A 22,500-nucleotide genomic window follows, 5' to 3' on the forward strand; every position below is an offset into this window, starting at 1 on the left:
CCATTTTCTGAACCGCTTAGTCCCCACGGGGGTCGCGGGCGTGCTGGAGCCTATCCCAGCCGTCATCGGGCAGTAGGCGGGGGACACCCTGAACCGGTTGCCAGCCAATCGCAGGGCACACAGAGACAAACAACCATTCGCACTCGCACTCACACCTAGGGACAATTTGGAGTGATCAATCGGCCTACCAAGCATGTTTTTGGGATGTGGGAGGAAACCGGAGTGCCCGGAGAAAACCCACGCGGGCTCGGGGAGAACATGCAAACTCCGCACAGGGAGGGCCGGAGGTGGAATCGAACCCGCACACTCCTAACTGTGAGGCGGACGTGCTACCCAGTGCGCCACCGAGCACACATTTAATAAAATTAAATGAAAAATATTCTCAATTGTGGAAATATTTTTAATTATATAACCAGTCAAATATAACAAATTTTGCAAAATGTCAGTAGCATTGTTATTCTAATGTAATAATGTATTCATTATTTTAAAAAAGCCAGACTTCCGTAAACATCATCAAACGTAAAACTCAAGACTCTGCCTTTGTTACCATGGCAACTCGGGGAAACAATTCAGAGCTGGACCGGAAAAGGGATAATGCACACACTTGTGGCATGCTAGCAAGATATTATCAGAAGATAAACACAATTTTAAAGTTCGATTAAGTCTTTATACGTTATGCCAGCGCCACAAATGAAAAATAAGGAGTCCATTTCCAGTAAAGTGTCGGCGAGCGTACAAAGTGAGTTTGGCCTCACGTTGCGTTTAACTACCGTTAGCCACCTGTCACCAGTCTCAATATTCAAACGAGTGTTAGCTTAAAATGTCCATTCGGTTCATTTACGCCACAGGACGATCATTTGTAGCTTATGGCTTTCGAGAATTCATCATGACTGGCTAGTCTAAACAACTTTGCAGGGTAAAAGGCCCATTTTGAAGGACGTATCACGACGGGGGATTTGCTTGACACATAATGTCCAAAGCCCAGCTCAAGAAAAAGGAGTCCACTTCCAGCAAAATATCCGACGTGCCAGTAGAGTAAGTTGGTTTTTATTCTGTAATGCAGACACTAACAAATTTAAGCATAATATTTAGGAGAGTTTTTTTGTGTATTTTTCTGTCAATTCATACATTTGCAGTTTGGTGTTGAACTGTAAGTAGCAACCTTCCTTCAAGTATTTCACTCCCTCACCAAGTTTGCTAACCCAATGAGAGCAAACAGAAACTGCTGACAGACTCTGGAGAAAAAAGTCTGACTCATGTCTTTTCCCAATTTCAGAGTATGTTCAGCACCCACCATACCCGTGGATAGCCTGGAGGATGTGTGGCCCGAGTGGAATGACGGGGATGTCTACAGGGAGAAATGGGACTCGGGAAAAACAACAGAAGATTCAAAGAAGCCTCCCCCTCCAAATGTAAAGATTGTTACACTTAAGCGGAACACTAATTAAATAATGACATTAGCTGCATTGTACGTATGTACATTTTTTTTTTTTTTTTGTTACAGCTGTTCTTTGAGGATCCAGAGGGGAAAATTAGCCTTCCGGCATCTTTGAATGTGCAGTACTGGAGGCGCCCTACAGAGTTTCTCTGCAGCATGGTAAACCTAAACACCTTTCTAGTGCCACTCCCACATGTTGTTTTAATTAATGTATTGCGAAATTCCCAAAGCCTAAAGCCTTTCTAGTTTTTCGTCTCTTTGAATAAGTCATTGCCAGATCGCAATAGTCCTTTTCTCTACCGCTGTCAATAGAGTTTAATTAAATCCCTGCGACAGGGAGCTGAGGCCAATCGCTTTCCGCGATGCCGTCTCTCTTCATCTGGGATTTCTAAAGCCTATTTTATCGACGGAAGTGTTGAGGTCGTCTCCCACCCGTTAAACATAGCCACCCTTGACCCTCAGTTGATCTCTGTTGCCATTAGCTAACACAGCTGTTAATATTTAATTTGACATTCATTGGAGTCTATTAAGATGGCTGGTAGAATGTTCATCGCAGGTTTGGCAGTCGGGGGGGTATCACGGAGAGGCTAGACCGGCAAAGCCCCTCCCCCTCCGTGTTAAGTAGGACACACATTGGTGTTAGCTTGAAAACGGTTAGCTGTGACTGTGGCGCAACTCCGTGTCATATGAACGGACTCATTTCCACCCATGTGTTTTAATTTAGGTGCCCATAGTTGTTGAGAACACACATAGCTTTGACCTGGTGACCTCCAACCACCATCTACTTGGCAGTGAGGTAAATAAACACGAGCCATCAATTATCTTAAATACTTTATGAGTCACTGTTGAGACAAGTTTAAAAAAAAACAAAAAAACACTGACTCACTGCCAGCGTTTGTAAATGGACATATTGTTCTCTCTTTCCCTCCCTAAGCTGATGAGGTGGATGATCAGTGAGATCTACATTGTTTGGAAAGTCTTCCACCACCCCGAAGCTTCAGAGCAGCACGACTGGAAACCTTGGGAGCACATCTACTCGCTGTGCAAGACGGGGAAAGGCCACATGCCGCTCTTCAACTGCTACGGGAAATACCTGGTTCGACTCTTCTGGATGGTGAGTAAAGGATCCCAAATGCCATAGGGTTCTCCCCGACGCAATTAAAATTGCATGATACATTCACAATAGAAGCGTGGTGATACATCAACTCCATTGACAAGAGGAGCCACGAAACAGCGGTCGCCGTGTCAACCGCAGCATGCCAACAGATGGTTATTGCGACGGCATTGAGCTCCCAGTGCCTCCTTGGCTTGATTGTTCGCTCGTCAACCGCTCGTTTCCTTGCCTCGAGCATCTCCCTCTTCAATGGTCTTTTTTTTTTTTTAATCCACACTATCATTGTTTTTTTTTGTTTTTTTGTTTTTTTACACTTCACAATTCTACTCTTATCAGGTGAGCTTTGGATCAAAAGCCACTGAAGTAAGGAGAAGTCATTTGGAAGTCAAGTAGACCCGACTCCGAATCCAGTTGCCCTCGATAAACACGACCTGGACGCTGGAGAGTTTTCATCGGCGCTTGTGGTTTTTGTTTGTTGCTCTGTGCGTTCAGGGTTGCTGGCGGAAGATAACGGTGGATGATTTCATGCCCTTCGACAAAGACCACAATCTGCTTCTGCCAGCGTCCGGCTGTCGGGCGGAGCTGTGGCCCATGCTTCTGGCCAAGGCGCTCGTCAAAGTTAATAACACAAGGCCGCTCAGTCGAGATGTCAACAGAAAGTGAGTGTCGTTGAGTTTTTAAATCTCGAGTATATTTTGCTGACTCAACCTTGAGTCCAAGTTGGTGGCATGTCAGTGATGGAGCACGATGGCGTGTCCCGCTGTCTACTGAAGGTTGACCGACGAATTGATCTTTAATCTCAGACAGGAAACAAAGGACTCCCTCCCTTGTTGAAGCATTCATAAATCATAGTGGTGTAGTTGATTTTTTGTGTCCTGGGCCAAGTTGTATTTTGACGCTGAGTTGATGAACTTCTGTAGTGGATTCTTTTCCTTCAGTGCCACGACTGCGAACCAGACACCAGGGATGAGAATCTTTCGCGGATCCGCGGATTTCTGTGTTTTTTTTCCGTCGGGAGTATCATTTTCGTGAATCGTGTAGATCCGCTGAGAAATGTGTTTTTATATGGGGGAGGGGGGGGGCGGTTGGCAGCAGTGTTGCGACAACAGCCGCCTTATTTTCGGCAGCATTTTGGCGCTACTTTCGTCACATCATTTGCCTACTCTTGTGTCTAATTAGCAAAAGCTTTAGGGCCCTGAACTCGCTACCCCCTTCTGCGTAGCGTGCGGCACTGTTGCGCTATTTTCGGGAATGTCTGCTGTACGCGCACTTGCTCCTTTTTTTCTGCTCCTCTTATTTATTTATTTATTTATTGTTGAGTTATTTATTCATTATTTATTCAGCACGCTTTTGTTATACTTGTTTACTTGTTTGTCTGTTGTGAGCCATGTCTTGTCACCGTGGGATAGGGGGGAACGAAATTTCGGTTTCTTTGTGTGTCTTTGGCATGTGGAGAAATTGACAATAAAGCTGACTTTGACTTTGACTTTGACAGTTGTGCGGTCAGCGACGCGCTACGGCTGCGCGTTCGGCGGTGCGCTGCGGTTGCGCGATTGGACAAAAATGCGCAAATGAAAAAATGCTTCAAAAAGTCTTGGAACGAAAAAAATGTAATTTAAAAAAAAATTCCATTATTTGTTATGGGAAAAATAGAATCGGAATTTGATTCGCTTCTCGAACCGCCTTCTGGAGCGGATTGTGGTCGAAAACCAAGGCTTGACTGTATTATATTCACCTTGGTAGCCCACCAAGCAGGAATATTTTTTTAACAAAACCGTTGAAATTGAGTGATGAAATTAATGGTTTTGGGGTTGCTATACTGCCAAAATCCAGGAGTTTCCAGGGAGCATATCCCCCTGAGCCCCCTCCGTGGCGTTGCCCCTGGTCCCCTGGGGCCCCCAATGGGGGCATGTGGGCCCTGTGGCCCCCAATAGGGGCCTGTGGCCCCTGGCCCACTGCCGCCAGTAAGTGGGGGGGGGGGGGGGCTTTGGCCCCCCCAGTTGGGCATGCGGCCCCCAGACCCCGGCTACTTTTCAGTGTTTTTTTTTCATTTGCCGTTCTCATCCCTGAGACAACAATTCCCACGAGGGCCAATTAGAGTTTATCGGGGCCATCTGTTTCCACGGAAACACTGTCATAAAGGGAGTGCTTGAATGTTCTCAAAATCTTCATAGATGCCAAGCGTTATAATTTATTTGGATTGTAATGTTGTCATATTTTTGAATGCATACTTGTTTTTGCCCTCTCAGTAAAATGTCACAGCTCTCCGACGAGATAGGCGAGTTCAACTTCATCCACCACCTTACCGGCTGGATCCCGGAAATCAGTCCAATAAAGTAAGTAAGTCTCACGTTTCAACGTTAATCTTACGAATTTGGAATAAATATGATTCTCCAACCTCCTCCCAGCTATGTGTGCCGAAGAAAAACGTGGGATTTCTTGCAAGGCAACATCCCGACATTTGTGCACAAATGCTTGAAAGCGCATAGGAAGAAGCACCAGAGGAGGAGCCCTGAACACAGGAGCCATCATGACGTGGACAAAGGTCAGCTCGCAAACGTAGAATTCGACATATGCCACCTTTGGGCGTGGCTTTGCTGATGAGACGTCTTTCTGTTTTCCTCAACTCATGTATTATGGAGCGCGAGAGGTGGGCTCGTCCTTGCGCGGCGAACTATAAATAAAGCAGCAGAGGGAGCAGCGGTCGGGCAAAGAGCTTGTCGCATAATGGCGACGTCAAGATAACAAGATAATTGTCTCAATATAATTTTATTATATTATATGGCTTGTATAATTTCATCCTAGCTACCTGTTTTATTGTAAAAGGGCAGCTGCTCCTTTCGTAGTACTGAATATCCAATCCATATTAAATTTCTATAAATTGCAACACAGAAGCACCCCCATCATGGCTCTCTATGATCCTGTTAAATGGACAACCTATGTCCCCGAGCGAGTTCTTATCTTGGAATACACTTTGGGATGGTCCGATTGTAGATAACCTCGACACCGTTCGAATCGAGTGGCCGAGCAAGATTAACTTGATTCAAGAAATGCATTTTTTTTTTTTAAATGACACTCTGAATTTATTATCGTTGATGTTTCTCAGACCAGACCAAATCGGTGGTTTGTGCCAGCTTCTATCCCAATCAGCTACATGATGATCCCTTTGTGTACACAAAAATGGTGCGTATTGTGCTGGGTTAGTTGCTGTGAATGAGTGTGACCTGCTTGAAATGACACTTAATAAAAGTTAAACATAAAAATTCAACTTAACATTCAACATTCATTGTATTTTTATTTAGTTCATTATTATTTAGTATTGTTTATTTGATTTAGATTTTTCATATTCTTTCTTTCCCCTGTAAAGCTGATTGTTGTAAAATGTATTTTATTTCTCATATATATATATATATAATTATTATTATTATATTTTTTTTCCCTGTAAAGCTGACTGTTGTAAAATTCCAACTCGCAGGCCGATTCCTCTGAGGCTCTCCGTCGCTACAACCTGTGTTTGCGCCACAGCCACGTGGTTCTGTTGACCCAAACCCGAACGTGCCCGTTGGACTTACCGCACCAGCCTCCGCCTGAGCCACGATGGAAACTGGTCCGCAAGAAACCCGAGAAGCCCGTTATCACCGATGAGCCGAAAGGTAAGCGGAAGAGAACGAGAATACCATTTTGTGAAATTCTGTGAGGGGGGCATAGGTCGCGGATAAATACGAGCGGAGAGCAAAGCAAATTCTAATTCAGCAGGAGCTGTGCATGAGAGGTTATACGGCGTTGGAAGATAGCCACAATATTTCACTAGTGAGATTAGCGGCTCGCTTGTCTGAAACGAGATAAAGAGTGGGCGTTCTGTCTGTTTTGTGTTCCCCCCTTATCACAGTCATTCCTTTGTCTAAACCTGAAGAGTTCATCGGCATCGCCAGCCCCTTCATTGAGCAGCGTGTCAAGAGCCCTCCGAGCCCCTCCGCTGAATGGTGCGTGCATGTGTGTGTGCGCTCTGACATATTTTCAAAGGATGAATCATATCTGCCATCTTATACAACCAGCGTTGTAGACAAAGATGTGACGCGTGACTCATCAGTAGACGACACAGTCCATTGCCGCAAACGTCTCGGCGTATGATGCGCTTGTCGCACGATGTACACTCTCATGATACGCGATTGTTATGTCAGGGCCGACAAATGGAGCGTCCCAAAGAAGGAGCCCTACACGCCCCCTCTGGAGTCCATCCCCGAGGGAGCGGAGAACGAAGGCCGCGAGCCCGTCAACCCCTACACGCCCGAAAACGAGGTTAACAGTGAAATCCTCGTCGAGGAGGTGGAGGTACTTGTGATTGCGCCATTTTTTTTTTTTTTATGCCTTGAATATCAATGGCGGGGTATCGGCAGTTTCGACTATAGCAATTTTTTTTTTATTGTATCATTGTGAGGCCTCACAAGTCAGTTCTTGCCCTCGCTTCCACGCACAGCTTATCACGTAGGCGTTCTGTGTCAGTGCCAACAAGACAGCCATCACCCGGTCTCAAAGTCACTTCTGTCGTCCCCCCAGCCAGGCCACTAGTGACCGAGGGGCACATCTGCACCAAAGACGGAGCCAGCAATAGACGGGAGACCGAGGCGGGCGGTAACACCACAATAAAGAGAGCGCAGGAATCATAAAGGCAGCGCTACAGCTAATGAAAAGCAAAGCGAATGAAAAATAGGGAGAAGCCGCCGAGCAGGAAATCGAGATGTGGAATTACGTATCGTGCAGATGGAGAGGGGGAAAAAAGGAAAACCAGTGCAATTAGAGGGTGAGCCATCAGTGTCTATCTCTCCTGGGAAGAAGGGGGGCTTATTATTACCTATCACTCTCAGCCTACAGAGGAATAGTCGAGATGAATCGCCCTCTTGTGTAAGTGGGACCAGTTATAGCGAGGTTACGCCAGGGCTACACATGGGCACAAGCTGTCGTTCAGTGTGTGTGTGTGCGCACGTGGCGGATCATGCATCCATTGTCGCTGATGTGAGAAGGTGTTTTTTGCCTCTTTGACCCCCCACCCTCCTGCTTCTGTTAACTCTCGCCAAAGATTCAACATCTGTGCTGAGGACCAAAACCCCCTTGTCGTGATTAAAAACAGAAAAAGATGGTGGTGTCACATGACGTTGCTAATACCCCCCCCGAACACCACCCAATGGTTCTTTCGGTCCATGTTTTATGTGCTTTCAAGAATTAGGCCCCTTATGCAAGCAAGCACGCCGCCTTAACCTCGACTATTCTCGGAATGCGGTTAATCACCGAAGGTTTTCCGCGCTATTTCGTTTACTTGGAGGTCCAATCCAAATAGGTAAAGTTTTTACTTTTTACTATTTCATTGAAGAATCGGAAAACATCAGTGGAGACAACTATAACTTATCAAGAAAGTCACTCGGGGAGAAGAGACTTAACTCTGCTGGCTTTGTTAAATAAAGCACCAGGAAGTCTGGGATTATAGAAATAGTCTCTCTCCCAGTTTTCGGTCCAGGACGGTGATTTGGTCACAAAAAATAGCTTTCTAATCAGAAGGCAGCGGATTAAAAAAAAAAAAAAAAAAAAGCCCTCAGGAGTCTTTCATGTGAGATCTGTCACGTAAGACCAGCGTTCTGTATTGACCAACATTCTGCTTTCATTTCATACTTGCTGACTTTTGCATCGAAGCATGTTTGGGAGAGTGTGCCTCCTAATCACAAGGCTCATTTTCTGTCCACACACATACACACACACTTAGGCAAATTAGGCAAATAAGCGGTGACTCACATGAGTCATCAGAGTCTTGCCCAGGAAGCTTTCCGCTTTTTGTTGCCAAGGAAGTTTTCGTCAAGAGCTCCTCCTCCTATGTTCCTTTTTTTTTTTTTTTTGACACATCATTGCTTTCCTCAATGACTAAATAGAATGAAATGAATGTTTATACCTCATGAGTGCCTGTCTTGGCCACCAGGAGGCAGTAATCAAACTAGTTCTACTTCCGCTCTAAATAACTGTCCGTTATTTTTCATAAAGATTTTTTTTTTTAGAAATATTTTTCATAAATAATATATGCATTTGAGAATTATGTCACCTACATGAGTTGCTCCACCGTTTGTGTTTAAATAGCCATTAGTTAAATGTTCTTGTTAATGGTGTTTCCCAAGCCTGCCAATTCTCAAGGCAACATTGTTTGGTCGTTTTAAATATACTACTTGTAATCGTTTTTGTTTTATGTTTACTTTTACAGTAAACAAACTGTGAGTGGCATTAGACAAAAAAAAAAATGGTCACTTTCTTGTCAAAGTTCTTTTTATTGTGATGCGACACCGCCTGCCTGCTGAGGCACAATATGATGGAATTTGCTAATGACTCATTAGGAAAATTGAATCATTTGTCAAGCAAATGAACATGAAATCGGAGTAGTTGAGTAACCCCCCCCCCCCCAAGCCGGATGTAATTAACATGCTAAACAACAACATAATAACTCTTCATCTGTTAGTGACAGTCAGAGTAAATTAGCAGCGCTATTCCCCTCGTGGTGTTGTGGCGCAGCAGCAAGGGAGGAGCAGCCCTTGTCACATTAAAGCCCGTCTGCTGTCCCGCGGTGATCATCGGGGACGGCGCACCGCCACAGCTGTCACCGAGTCACCAAAGATGTCTGTGGCACGGCGCGTCTCCGGGCTGCGCTCCTCCATGCTTTTTTACAACTCAACTGCTCACTCCTTTTCTCTTTCTCTCTCCGTGTCCCTTCAGGTTCCCGCCGAGGACAAGAAGAAGGACGACGATGCCGTGTCCATTGGTAAACGCTGCCACTTTGCAATTTGAAAGAGAATGATTAACACAATGTCAACACATTCCGCAACAAATTCCACCTTATGAATTATTTTCAAGGTTCAACTCTGTCCATCATAACTAATTTATTACTTGAGCAATAATTTTAAAAAAAACCCACAAGAACACTTTTTTATTTTATTAAATTTATTTTTATTTTTTTTATTTTTAGTAGTACGAGTCTAATTGCACATCCGCAACAGTAGGTGGCAGTAGCGATCACACTTTAATTTCAGGCAAATTAATGCTCAAACAGCTCTCTACATTTCCTACAGTAAAAAAAGTTTCCAGGTAAATGTTGTTTTAATTTAAAAAAAAAAAAAGGGACAGAGAGTTTCTAGGCTCTGCGTCATCTCTTGGAAAGCTAACTTAAAGTTTTCAACTCGCCCACTTTCCGCTGCGTCCATCTTCCTCTGCACGCCTCCTTCAGTCGGCTGAGACACTTACAAGAAGACGGTGCCTTTAGACAGCTGGGCAGTTTTTCCCTCTGCCCTCGTTCAGTTGCTTAGTAACACCTGAACGGGCGACCGTTCCTCAAGCGTCAGCGACTGTGTTGCCCGTGTGTTGTATGTGCGCGGCGCTCACTGGATCGGGTGTGCGCCTATGTCTGAAGGACTCGAACTCCAGATGCCTTGAGTAAAATCTTAAGTGGGCGAGTGGGAGTAAGGACGTCATCACGTGGGAGTCGGGCCAATTCCGCTCAGTCCGTTTACGATAGCGGTTTGATGATAACTGGCTTGGCGGAAAGCGTTGTGCTGTCTGAGTCTTCACAGGCTATGTGACATTAAAATCCTGTTCCTGTGCAAGGATGCTGTAAATTGTTGCAAATTGTTTCTCTACTAACTGGGTGCCATCTTGGAAAAGAAGCTGAGGCATAAATATTTTTCTTGCCAATAAGAAATGATACTATGTAAATAAAATTGGATTTAATCACTTTTCAGAACCGCCGAGTGTAGTAAAACAGCCTGTCGTCAAACCCATCCTACCAGAGGCCTGGGTAGAATTGGAGGATTTTCCGAAATGTTTCTGGTAACACACATTCATTCTAAAACCTTCTAATGGGATTTTTGAGATTTTTTTTCCCCCCCTTCTAGTCGCTTGTTGGTGTTCCACAACCCCGAAATGTACCCACACCAAGCCCAGAAGTCTCTTCTTAAGGTACAAACCTTTTTGAGTGGCGGATTATGATCCATCCAACCATTTATTCACGCTTGTGGATAATTGGTTGGCTATGTTTTTATTTGTGGGATGAGGATAGAGGATTTTGATTAAAACGTTTCATAGCAAATTGGCAGTGTAAACTTTTAGAACCCTCAGGCCACGCAATGAAAGCTAATATTGAAGCTTATCCTCGATTGCCTTAGGTATTTGTACACCCTCAAGATGTTTGGCTGTGGACAAGCGTTTGCATATCAGCTCGGATAGGGACGATTCTGCTTGTCATTCCAAACACATCCACATCTCCCGCTCCCGCCTCCCTTGTCGTCTCCTTTATCACCGTTGTTGCTGCTCCTCTGTTCTCCTGGTATTTTTTTTTTTTTGCTTTGTCTATCTCGCCTGACTTACTCCACTCTCCTAGCCTCTCTTCCATTCAGCCGAGCCTCTATCAGTTGATCCATCATCCCCTCCCTGTGGCTTCCAGTGCTTCTTTTCTCCTCCTTGTCTGCCATCTTGCTGATAAGTTGCCCCCGTGTTTGTGTGTGTGTGTCTCTCAGTGTTCATATGCGCGAGGGACTTACTACTTGTGTGTGGACAGCCTGCATCCCTCCGAGTTCCTCATCAGTTTTTCTGGCCTGCTTCGCTGGGGAGAAATAGACAGCGGTAAAAAGTCACGTGTGCATGTAACCCACATCCAAATATATATTGCGAAGGTCACGTGATCTGCAGTTGGATTCACAGTGGCGCCTTGAGATATGAGAAAGCTGCCTTGGGTTTTTTGAAATGCATTCCATGGATTGAAAGAGTTAATATTAGCGCCGTACTGATGAGCAGAGAAGAGTTTAGACATTACATTTTTTGTTCAATGTCAAAAGATGAGCGCAGAACGAATTAGCAATCTAAAGGCACCACTGTGGTATATGTATAGCAAGTGTAATAACGTGAATGTTATCCCGTACATCTGTGCTGACACCGCCCTTTTTGACCCTCTCAGCCAATGACGATTCATCAACTCCCTGCCCCGCCCTTCTCCAGGCCGCCCCGTTCCACTGGAAGAGCAGACAGTGTCAGCAGCCCATCGTCACCATCGAGACCAACTGCACAAAATCCACCGTGCTTAACTTGCCCGAGGGGTAGGGACATAGTCTGTGTTAAAAATTCAGGACTTGTCTCCATTTTCCCTTCATCCGGCTTCATCTCAATTTTGGATGCCGTCTATTCTATACGGCGCCTGCCGGTGCTCGTCCGTCGCGTTAGTATGCGATGGCTGAATTATGTAAAGCTAATGGAAATGGAGTTCCACTTTTCCTCAGGTCTGATCAGACCGTGAACTCTGCTCAGCGCTTAAGAGAACGCACCAGACTGCTGCTTCTTCGACTGGGACAATCTCCGTGTCACTATAAACATGTTTCAAATCACTTTGTAACCTCCAAAGTGGAACACGTTCCATGCAAGGGGGGTAAAAAAAAAATTGGGGAAAAAAAATCACCATTGCATGTTTGCTCTCTCACCTTCAGGCGCCATGTTTTGTCCTTTCACACGTACGCAGAGCTGGGCTACAATGTGCATCTGTTTAGCAAAACACCTTTCTCCTTTGGGGAGGAGGATGACATTATGTGGCTCTGCACCAAGGTGAATCACGCAAGCTCACTTTCATCACCGCTCGAGCATATTTTTGGAATATTTTTTTAATAGCTATATACAAGCAATCAAAACATTTCCATAATATGTGCTAACTAAATATGTATAAAACCAGTTTTTCTTCTTTCCATAGGAAAGTGTCCGTTTTAACGAGAGAGCTAAGGCCATCATGTGTGCCCTGACCAGAGTGGTGGCTTCCTTTCATGACCACCAGCATGGGCAAAATCCTGAAATCAGACACAGCCTGGAGGAAGCTTGCAGTTCCAAACAAATCCCGCTGGAAAACTGGCACGTCCAAAAGGTGAAAATTTTTTTATTTTTTTTATTTTTATTTTTTAAATTACTACATTGCTGCTAAAATAAAACGCCTCCTCTCGTGTGTGTGCGGTGGGGCCCTCAGGTTTTCAGACTGGCTGTCTATCATATGCTGTGTGATGCCCTGGGCAGGGAAATGACCCCGCAGGAGCGCTTTGCGGTTTTGGCCCTCACTGCCGACCCTTCACTGTTAGCTAGGATGCGTAGGCCGCACTCCCCTGCATGTAACGTGTAATTTCTGTATGGACATTGTTGCATACATTATTACCAATATTACCAAATGAAACATAATAGTTTTTGTTGCTCTTCCCCAAAAGCGCGTCAAGAATCAAAGCCTCCGGAAACGTGGATTGACAGGCAGCCAACAGAGGAAGAGGTCAAGGCAGCCATTGTGCTGCAAGCTGCGTTCAGGGGACTTTTGGCGCGAGAGGTCTACAGATCCTCCAAAGCAGGTACACGCTTCGATTGAAAGGTCAAATATTATGCTTGAAGAAGGAGAGTGGGCTAGTTTATCGTTGGGAATGTGAAGAGGCAGCAGCACATCTGTCTTTATGAGGGGAGAGTCCGACGCGCTGTCCAAACGCATAAAAGCACGCGCTAGGCACCGTCTGCTTCTTCTGGTCACAATTTGATCCAGGCCGGTGGCACGTATCGAGCCTCTGAGCGGAGGATGACACTGCCACTCTTTCTAATATCTTCTGACAGAGCGCGGCTCGCTACCATGCTAATACATCCACACGAGGCTGCGCATGCTAGCAGTGGTTCTGCGCGGGCTGAAGGCTAGGCTATACTTTCGTGTTCCCATATAGGGTCCTCCAAACATGGCTGCCACTAAAATTGAAAACTGATTAATTAAGGGAAGCAGTCAGCCTCTTCTGCAGCAGAACAACTCTTTCTTGGTTTATGTTCATGCTTCTGTTTTTATCCCTGACTCGCTAGCCTCCCTCGGGTGATAAATATGATAGGTCTTCATCTCTCTGTGGCTCGCCTCGACCCCAATGTATCACTATCGGAGAGGGGGAGGCCGTTAGAAAAAAGTAGCTGGCTTGCTAAATCGTGAGACAAAACTATGTGACACCTGTGCACGTGCAAGACAAGTTGACGTCATTGCGACGGTCTTGTGTGGAAATACAGTAAGAACGTTCCCCTCCCCCCAGCCCTCCACCCCTCGCCCGGCGAGGCAAAATAGGCTTTCTGCTCGAAAGTAGGTCAACCCCAATAAATGTTTCATGTATTGGCGACGTGCATTGTCTTTCATCTTTAATCGTGCTCCTCCTGTCGTGCAGGCACCAAGGAGAGCATCTGCGCGTCTGCTTCGCTTTCCGACATGTGGGTAAAGGTGGAATGCGACGTTGACAAACACGCCACCTCCCTCCTCCGGTAAATGAAGGTTACTCTTGTCAGGTTTTTTTTTTCCGAGCCGTTCATGCCTTAGACTTTATGCCTTCAAACCAGCGGTAAGACGATTAGAATGCTACAGCGCCGCGCTGTACAATACGCACTCTATATTTGATATCCTTTCATCCCTTTGAGCTCCCCGCGCTCTGCCACACGCCCGAAATTGGCTCCCTCTCCCGGTTGCGGCGGCCAGGCAGGGAGCATTTTTTTTTTCCACATTGTGTTCCATCTTTTATCCCAGCGGTACCATCTGCTGTTTATCCATACGTGGTTCCAACGCAGCTCGCGGCGTCTGCCGTATGACCCACCGCCTGGGGAAGTACGTTTTTTTGCACTAGCGTTAAAGGCCTGCTTCATCCTGTGGCCATTGTGCCCCCCCCCCCCCCCTCGGGAAAAAACTAGAATTAGTATTAAAGCTTTTTTGAGTCAAGCTGTCAATGACACGGACTATAATAATTTGTTCCGCTGCTCAGGTACATGTTTGAGCTGTTTGACAGGAAAAGCCCAATCTACCTGTGTCAGCTGGATGAATGGACTAAAGTAGTCTTTACGGACTACTCTGTAAACCTCCTGGACAAAGCCAACTCCTGGATCTTGGTCTTTAGGTCGGACATCTTTTGTCATCGTAACTGCTCTTTTTCCATCTCCCTTGTAAATTTGACTGGCTTCTTTCTCCGTGTCGTATGCGTGTGAAGAGAGGTGTTCTTTTTCACGAAGGAGACGCTGCTGTTGACAAAGGTCGACAGTCCGGTCCTGTATTCTCGGCTGCACATCATCAATAACGACACCGGAGAAGATCTAAGCAAGCTCCTCACAAAAGTCCCGCCCCTTCTTTATCAACCCAATGAGGTTTGAGCGGCGTGTTTTAGGTTTATTGTGAAATTGTGATCCGACAAGCTCATGTCATATAACAAATTGATTTTTTTTTTCTGCAGCTGGGTTACACGTTTGTCGCCGAGGTTCTCACGCCCGACTTGCCACCCGCCAACGCCAAGTGGACGATGCGCTTCATTACCACCCGAGAGCCTCTCCCAAAATTGTCTCGTGCGCCTCCGCTCGAAACGTTTGCTGTGCAGGAATTCCAGGATTATTACATTCCCAACATTTATAATATTATATGTGGGTAAGACCAACAAACACTCACAGTATTCCTCTTGTAAATCTAACATGGTAAAAATAACGGCTGACGGCAATCGTGTTTTTTTCTTTTTTTTTTTCTTGCAGTTACACGGTGAAGGTGACCGTGCCTCTCGTCGGCACCGTTCACTTTCAGACATCCAGCCGTTACGTCAAGATACGTCTGTCAATCATAGAGCAAGAGACGGTCGTGGCCAGCGCCATCGGCCAAGGCCACGTCGTCATTCCCGTCGCCAACTTCCTGCCCAACAAAGAGAGGGAGGAGGAGGAGGAAGAGGAGGAGGAGGAAGAGGAGGAGGAGCCTTCAGGTTTGGGACCGTCTGGGAATCAGTGTGTTCAAATTTCTTTTTTTTTTTTTCAACAGTCGATGTTTTTATACTTGTATGAAGGGGTTCAGTTAATGATTATTTTAACGATTATGAATTTTAAATATGATTTTTAAACTATGTCTTATACAATGACTTGGAAGTCAACTGGATCAGATTTAGTTCCCCTTTTTTTAAGGTTCCATTGTATTGTCCTTAGAATGAACCACACTCCGTTAAGGAGAAACATTTTCCTCTCTTTAATTTGCTTTCCACTTCCCGCTGCAATAACAGGGCTCAACGTTTGTCTTTTTATTTTCCTCCGACTCAGGCCTTTGCTCTGCTCGTTACAGCTCCCAATGGCGCGGTAGAGGAGAACCAGCACACGGCCCCGGCCCAGGAGGAAGAGATCAAGGCGTTAGACGACAGCCAGGACGAAGACAAGGAGAGCAGTACGTCAGGGAAATCGGACTGCGAAGATGACCACTTGCCGCCGCCCATTAAGCCGCCGGTAACGCCGACTGCGTGGATTCGCTGGTTGCTCTGTTGCTACTGCCTGACTTAGCAGCACTTTAACTATTAATTTTAATTAAACACCACCGAGCAATCACGCAGAGGCGTTAATGAAGAATGACCAATGGTGTGGATGGTAATGAGGTGGATCATGTTGAATCCCGCGAAGCATCAGCAGGCGGGAGTAAACGCATATTGATTTGTCCTTAAGTTCAATTACAGCCGGCGTTATGTGATTAAGGCCACAGGAGACATTTTGATCCTAGGTATTGGCAAATTGAGTTTGAGCCGTTTAATTTTTTTTTTTTTTTTTTTTTTATGTATGGCAGGATTACAGGTATTTGCTGAGGGCAGAGGTGCTGTATCACAGCTGGAATTTGGATGAGTCCCAGTTGGCCTTCGCTAATCTGCTCAGTTTCAAAGAAACCCAAGGTACCCAAAGTAAACATTTTCATATTTATTCATGTGCATCACAGTGACGTGCGGTGAGGGTTGGGGTTGGTGAGGCACTGACTCAGAGTCAGATTTACAAACGTACTGTGTGACGCTAAGGCACTGACTCACAAGTCAGATTTACAAGCATACGTGGTTGTTATCCCATTCTTGATTAAATTTAATAACATTTTAAACACACCACTGTACATTTAAACACACCACTGCAGTATTCTTACCTTTACTTGTAAATGAAGTCTTTTTTAGAGTACCAATCCTTTTGAAACAAACGTTTTGTAGTCCGTCCCGGGAGGCCCGTAGTTTGAATTAATCCTCGCAAATCTGGCGTTGGTCTTCCCTTACTTATGATTTCTTGCTTTGACTGAAAGGGAAAATAAAGCCAAATAGCAACGCGTTAGCACCGAATGTTGTTGGTTGTTTTTCTTTTCTTTTTTTTCTTCTTAATTTACTCTCGCATTTACTCGTGTCGTGAACTATTAGCCGCAGGCTAACTATCGCCCCATCTTTGACGCAAAAGTACTGGCTGCCTCAAGGCCCGTATTTTCCCGCTGACTCCAAGCACGCGCCGTTTGCACGTGCTCAGTACAGTGTGTGAGTGGTGCACACTCTCACGCGCACGCCCTGAGAGGCACTACCTGTCACTGCCTCAGCCTCCATGATTCTCGTCTCCCGTTGTTATTTGAACAAGAAATACAGCTCTTTTGACTATGAAAATGATCCAAATGTATAGGAAACACACCAAAATTGCATTAAAAGCATAGACCACAGGACAGATATTATATTATGTTTTATTATATTATTCATTTTCTAACAACTTATGGTGACAGCTGAGGAAACCATGTTTAGCCCTTTACCGCCCGTGGTGGCAAGGTGAGGCACTGCCTCACCTGCCTCCTATGAGTGCACGTGCCTGGTGCATCATATAGATAAACAGAACCTGGCTGATCAGTATGAACCGGGGACACTGCATTGCCCATTCGGTATGAGCAATACAATAAATGAATTTTAAATCACCCCCGCGTCGGCGGACTTAATTATCTTTTTACATTAGCAAAACTTTCAGAATTCTCGAGTGGTGAATTAATTTTAGCAGGCCAGGTGAGCGTCAGTGCACAAGAGGCACTTTCATCCTTTGCAATTTGCACAACGTGCGCGTGACAGCAATCATCCTTGTCTTGATGACTCGCTACCAGCTCTATATGAATCTTGTAGTCCAGCGACCGCACGAGCCTCCTATAGTTCACCACCAGGCTTGAGCAAGTGGGTCAATGGGAAATAAGTTTGCTCTTCTTGTGCCCTGGGAAATATCTCAGCAGGAAAGTGAATTAATTTCACCCAGTTAAGTCACGTCTCAACGGCGAGGCTGTGCCCTTGATCATGCTCCCTCTATATGCTACATGGTTAGCTCACGCCACAGCGCACTTTGAACATCCCCCAAAATAGTGGCGCGTGCATGTGCGCGCCTGCCCGCAAGCCCCAGTAAAATCCTGCTTTTAAACTCTCGCTGCTCAGCACACAACCCCATTTTGTTTTCATTAACGGGGTTTGTGCACCTGTGCATGATAACAGCCTTTATCGTATATGGCTTTTATTATCACAAAATAGCACGGTGCTGAATTTCCAAATGGCTTCAATGAGAGCAACTTGGTGGTCGGGCTAAATGATGGATTGTTGTGGGGAGGGAGTCTTTTTTTTGTTCCTCTCGGCGTCCATTTTAGTTGGGAAGTGCAACAGTGCCATCTAGCACACAAGTGCGTACGCGGCACAGTCCCCAAGGATTTGTTTTTTTTTTTTTTTCATTTTAGGTGGGGAAGGAGGTTTTACAATATTTTGACACCACCCAAAGTTGAGTGACGAGGCAGATGAGCTTAACCGCCTTGCTGCCTATCCTAGCCATAAAACTTGGATGAAATATTTTCACATTTGAATATGTCTTGAGCTGCGATACAAGTTTAAAGAAAAGCTAGTCACGGAATTCTAAAGTTAAAATAAAATAGACTAAAACCAGTCAACGCTTTTAAAGACTCCTGACAGCGATGGAATGTTACAGAGCAATAGTGACACCTAGTAGTCTTGGGTAAAAAAGAAATCAGCTGAGGAAATTGAATGCGACAATGAATCTCTGTGTTTGCAAAATGCAGTGTTCTTTCCGGAGGAATTGACGGAATCTGTCTCCGCCACATCGGGCAGCGATGAACCGAGCACTGACGCAGCCAAAGTCAACCGGAAAGGCGAAGATGACAAAAGGAACAGCAGCTCCTCATCTGTCTCCAAGGAAGAAATGGTAATACAGTTTATCACAGATGCCAACATTGCAACGTAAAGACAATAATTTGTACAAATATTCTACTGCAGGGATTTTTTTTTCTATCTTCAAGCTGAAATCAATACGGAGATATGGCATTAAACTGTGTTTCTCCATTTCAGTTTTTATATTATACGGCTGTTGCGGTGGCTTTAGAGTGCCTCGTTGTCAGCCGCAAGTGTGTGCATGTCACATAATTGTCTAAATTTTATTTTGAAACCTTCAACTGCGCGACCTTAAGGAGAGACAAAATGTTAACGGACCTATCAAGCTAGTCTCAGACAGAGACACTACAAAATAAACGTGGTTTTATTTGTGGATGCGGTTTTCACCTGTTATGGCTAGGACACGCCCCTCGCGATAAACACAGAATGTTTGCTATGTGTCTTAATCATGAGCGCAATCAAATTTGAAAGGCAGATTTTTTAGTTTTTTTTCCCAGCGTTCTGCAGCGCATTTCCATTTGAATGTTTTCTTTCATTAGCGGCACGGCGTCGTTGGAAGCTGCCCATGTCATGATCTGCGAATAAATTAACTGAACAATGACATATAATATTCAGGCAGCGCTGCATCGTGGAAGAAAAAAAAAATCCAGGCAGGGTTTCTCATTGAAAGAGACAGACTCATCGTGTGTTTGCAGCGCGGTGACCTTCAGATGTGTTTGCGCCGGTGTGTTTTCTTTGTTTTGTGCAGTGTCTCGACTTGAGCAAGGCCAACTACACACTACATGTGGCGGTCGACAAGAGCCAAGCTGAGAGCATCGTGGTGAAGAAGGATGTTGAGCGAATAGAGCAAATCAAGGCTATTAAAAGAGCCTGGGAGGCGGCTGAACCGGGCCGCGCTGCCAAGGTAACAGAGTGGTTGCCTGTGTCGGGAAGGGAGGCAAAAGTATGGGGATGCGCCACTTTTGTTCACCCTTACAGTGCATCTTGGTTTTTTGTTTTGTTGACAGGACAGTTGGCTTGTGGTCACGGTTGCGAAATAATTGGAACTATAAATTGCCGAGAGATACTGGATAATTGTGGAAAAAAAATTATAACTACATTGATAAAAAAATATTTCTGACACATGACACCACGGTATAGTGCCACCTACTGGCGAGGAAGACTCTGGTATCGGCAGGTTTCGTGAGTACCTGATACCTTGAAATAAAACCGGTATTGCCCCACTTCAAGTACTCACCCCTAGTTTGAATGTTTCCAATCAATTTTGCATCCCAATACTTTTGTCTGTATGTCGTGTTACTCTCTCATTGTGTGTCATGATCTTTGTGTTGTCCAAGGCGTGGCAGCTACGTCTCAAGTGGCTCAGTCAATTCTACTTCACCCAAGATGGTGACGATCCCGCTCCAGAATCGGGTAGGTGGCGTCGTCCACACACTTGAAGCGCTTCATCTTGCACTCCTTCTAATATTTGTCCCCACAAGATGACGACGGCGGCGGCAGTGGCGGCTTCAGCCCTACTCCGCCCGATGCTCCCAATATACCAATTGAAGAACTCCTAAGCATCGTTGTTCCTCCGTTAGACTGCACACCGTTCATCAGGTGGGTCCCTCTGCTAAAGAATCTTTAGAGCACCTTGTTGTCAGCCCCAAGTGTGCGCACTTGCAGAGAAAACTTTGTATACAAGCCGTTAAAAATTCCCCAAAATATTTTTGCACACATACAGTATAATTCTTCGCGCCCGTCGGTATCTAAAGTGCCAAGTCAGCGAAGGGCCTCCATCCCAGCGGCCGTGCGCTTTTGTCTCTCATTTCATCAGCTCTGCCATTCGCCACCACACCTTCCCTCGCACAGGCCATCCCCCCCGGCCGTGACAAATGAGCCGGTATTTGGGTCTCTTAATCAAAAAGCTATTTTAGGACCCCTGTTGAGCTCATCGCGCCAGTGAGATGTGCCCTCTCTTGTCACCCCCCCCTTGTGTGTGTGCGTACGTGCGTGCGTGCGTGCGTGCGTGCGTGCGTGCGTGCGTGCGTGCGTGCGTGCGCGCGCAGCTGTTAATGACTCCTGACAGTGTGGGCTGCAAAATGGTTGAAAGGCCGTCTCACAACACACACAGTCCGCTGTAATAGGCTGTACTGGCCAATGCTCATTAAGTCTTACTTCGGTGGCAGAGCTACTGGCTTCCCCTCATCACTAACTCCAGAAAACGCTTTGTTGTTTCCCCTCCATCTCCGTTTGCACCTCCGATGGCCACTTTTCCTCTTTCCTTTAACTCCAGACTTTTTGCTAACTGCCTCCATTTCTGGCTCTGCTCGTTCCCCTCCGCTTATCGCACACAAACAGACACGGGGCAACACTGCTGTTTTACAGCGGCATTACAATGAAGCCTTAAAGCGGGAAGACTCGCACCAATGTCGTTTTTTGGATTTACGGCCGGGCGTGCGAGATAAAACTCGGATTGTCAGGCCGCAATTTGCCCTGCACATTTTCCACATCTGCCGCCACGGTTCCATTCAGACGACGTACACGTGCATATTTTTTTGGTAAACGGCCAACTTGCGAGATGTTAACAAGTTTCGTGTGTAATTAAAACAGAAGGAAAAACGATACCCCGATCCTGTTGGACCCCGAACTCGAGGAGAGCCAGCGGAGGGAGCGCTTAGAACGCATCCAGGCTTACCAGATGGAGCGCGACCTGCTGGTGGAGGAGCGTGAACGTACGGCCGCCACCAGGAGGGAACGCATACAAAGCATCCTGACGCAATATGAAGACCAGCAGGTCACCTTGCCGTCGTTCTCATGCACGTCGACGACCGCCGATTGAGCCCCCATGAAAACATCTCTCATCAAAACTGTCTGTTTCCAGACGGCGATGGTGCAGGAGCAACAGAAATTCCATGACATACGCACGCAGCAGAATCAAAAATCCTCAGACACTCGCAAATGGCTTAATAATCGCATAAACAGGAGAGAGGATAAAATCACGGCGGATGAAGCCTAACAGGCCGTGAAACAAAATCTCACTTGGCTTTATGCGAGTCGTTTTTTTTTTTTTTTTTTCTTTTTCAAGCGAGGCAGCCGCAAAGTGCCAAATAATACAACTTCAGGACCTCAGCATGACTTTGAGAATACAAAAAGAGTTTTGTACTGTCAGTGGAAACAGGGACAAAAATCCTTCTGGCTGTGAAAATGACACTTCCAACCAATGTGTAATTGTTTCAGTCTCTTGCACAAATGTAAAACAAGCTGGACAAAAAATGGACTTACTGTACTTGGCAGTTGTTCACTTTTTGCCGGCTCATTCCAGATTTTTAAATTATGTAACAAATATAATTTGTGAATTTTTCTTTGCGACGATTTCACAAAAGAGAAAAGAAAAAAAAAGTGCTAAGCAGAAATGGCTTACTGAAATGCATGTCTATGGTTATTACAGTCAATAAAAAAATTAATTTTTGAAATAAAGTAAAAATTGAAAATACTTTTAAAGAAGCAACTGAAACTACGGCCAAATTTTGGTTTGTCAACAAACAAAGGAAGGTCAACCAGATGTTTCCGAATTGTAGTTTACTTTACGACACAATACTATATATCAGTGGTTCTCAAAGTTTTTTCAGTGATGTACTCCCTTTGAAATATTTTTTCAGCCAAGTACCCCCTGACCAGCGCAACACATTTCTGGTCGAAAAGAAAGAGGTACAGGATTGTCCCATCAGTGTTTAATTTATTAAAGTTAAACAACTTGTAGCAATGTACCTGACAGACGACACATTTATGTTTCAAACATTGCATATAGAAACAAAAACGATAAACAGTAAACAGTGGCCACCAAGAAGGCATAAACCCTTTCAAAACTCAAATACTGTATGCAGAACACTGCTAATTTATATTAATCTTTCTTGTAATAATCTCTTGCAAGGAAATAAAAATATACATAACTAAAAATGTGTTCACAAAAA

The 22,500-nt window shown here is 45.2% G+C and overlaps 1 protein-coding gene across 4 annotated transcripts; it reads left to right on the forward strand.

Annotated features, from left to right (window-relative positions):
• The first annotated feature begins 20 nt into the window (after positions 1-20).
• On the forward strand, positions 21-22,043 carry adgb (androglobin). 4 transcript variants are annotated; one of them, XM_049756618.2, is made up of 35 exons: positions 21-739; positions 916-1,035; positions 1,277-1,412; positions 1,505-1,597; positions 2,163-2,234; positions 2,373-2,552; positions 3,045-3,211; positions 4,802-4,888; positions 4,961-5,097; positions 5,659-5,735; positions 6,028-6,205; positions 6,442-6,535; positions 6,734-6,884; positions 9,300-9,345; positions 10,319-10,406; positions 10,472-10,535; positions 10,742-11,198; positions 11,530-11,668; positions 12,053-12,167; positions 12,310-12,477; positions 12,577-12,715; positions 12,809-12,943; positions 13,778-13,871; positions 14,363-14,494; positions 14,585-14,738; positions 14,825-15,012; positions 15,114-15,334; positions 15,685-15,842; positions 16,174-16,276; positions 18,439-18,581; positions 19,296-19,451; positions 19,885-19,960; positions 20,029-20,146; positions 21,140-21,323; positions 21,411-22,043. In XM_049756618.2, exons 2-35 carry the CDS (start codon positions 971-973, stop codon positions 21,543-21,545), a joined length of 4,650 nt encoding a protein of 1,549 aa, XP_049612575.1. In that variant the 5' UTR covers positions 21-739; positions 916-970; the 3' UTR covers positions 21,546-22,043. The 4 variants fall into 4 exon arrangements, with proteins under 4 accessions (XP_049612575.1, XP_049612576.1, XP_049612577.1 ...); XM_049756619.2 differs by having other exon boundaries at positions 11,093-11,198; XM_068649257.1 differs by lacking the exons at positions 21-739; positions 916-1,035; positions 1,277-1,412; positions 1,505-1,597; positions 2,163-2,234 and adding an exon at positions 2,625-2,804 and having other exon boundaries at positions 2,404-2,552; positions 2,889-3,211.
• The last annotated feature ends 457 nt before the right edge of the window (positions 22,044-22,500 follow it).

This window comes from Syngnathus scovelli, chromosome 20 (genome assembly GCF_024217435.2).
Source record: "Syngnathus scovelli strain Florida chromosome 20, RoL_Ssco_1.2, whole genome shotgun sequence".
NCBI classification, from domain to species: Eukaryota; Metazoa; Chordata; class Actinopteri; order Syngnathiformes; family Syngnathidae; genus Syngnathus; species Syngnathus scovelli.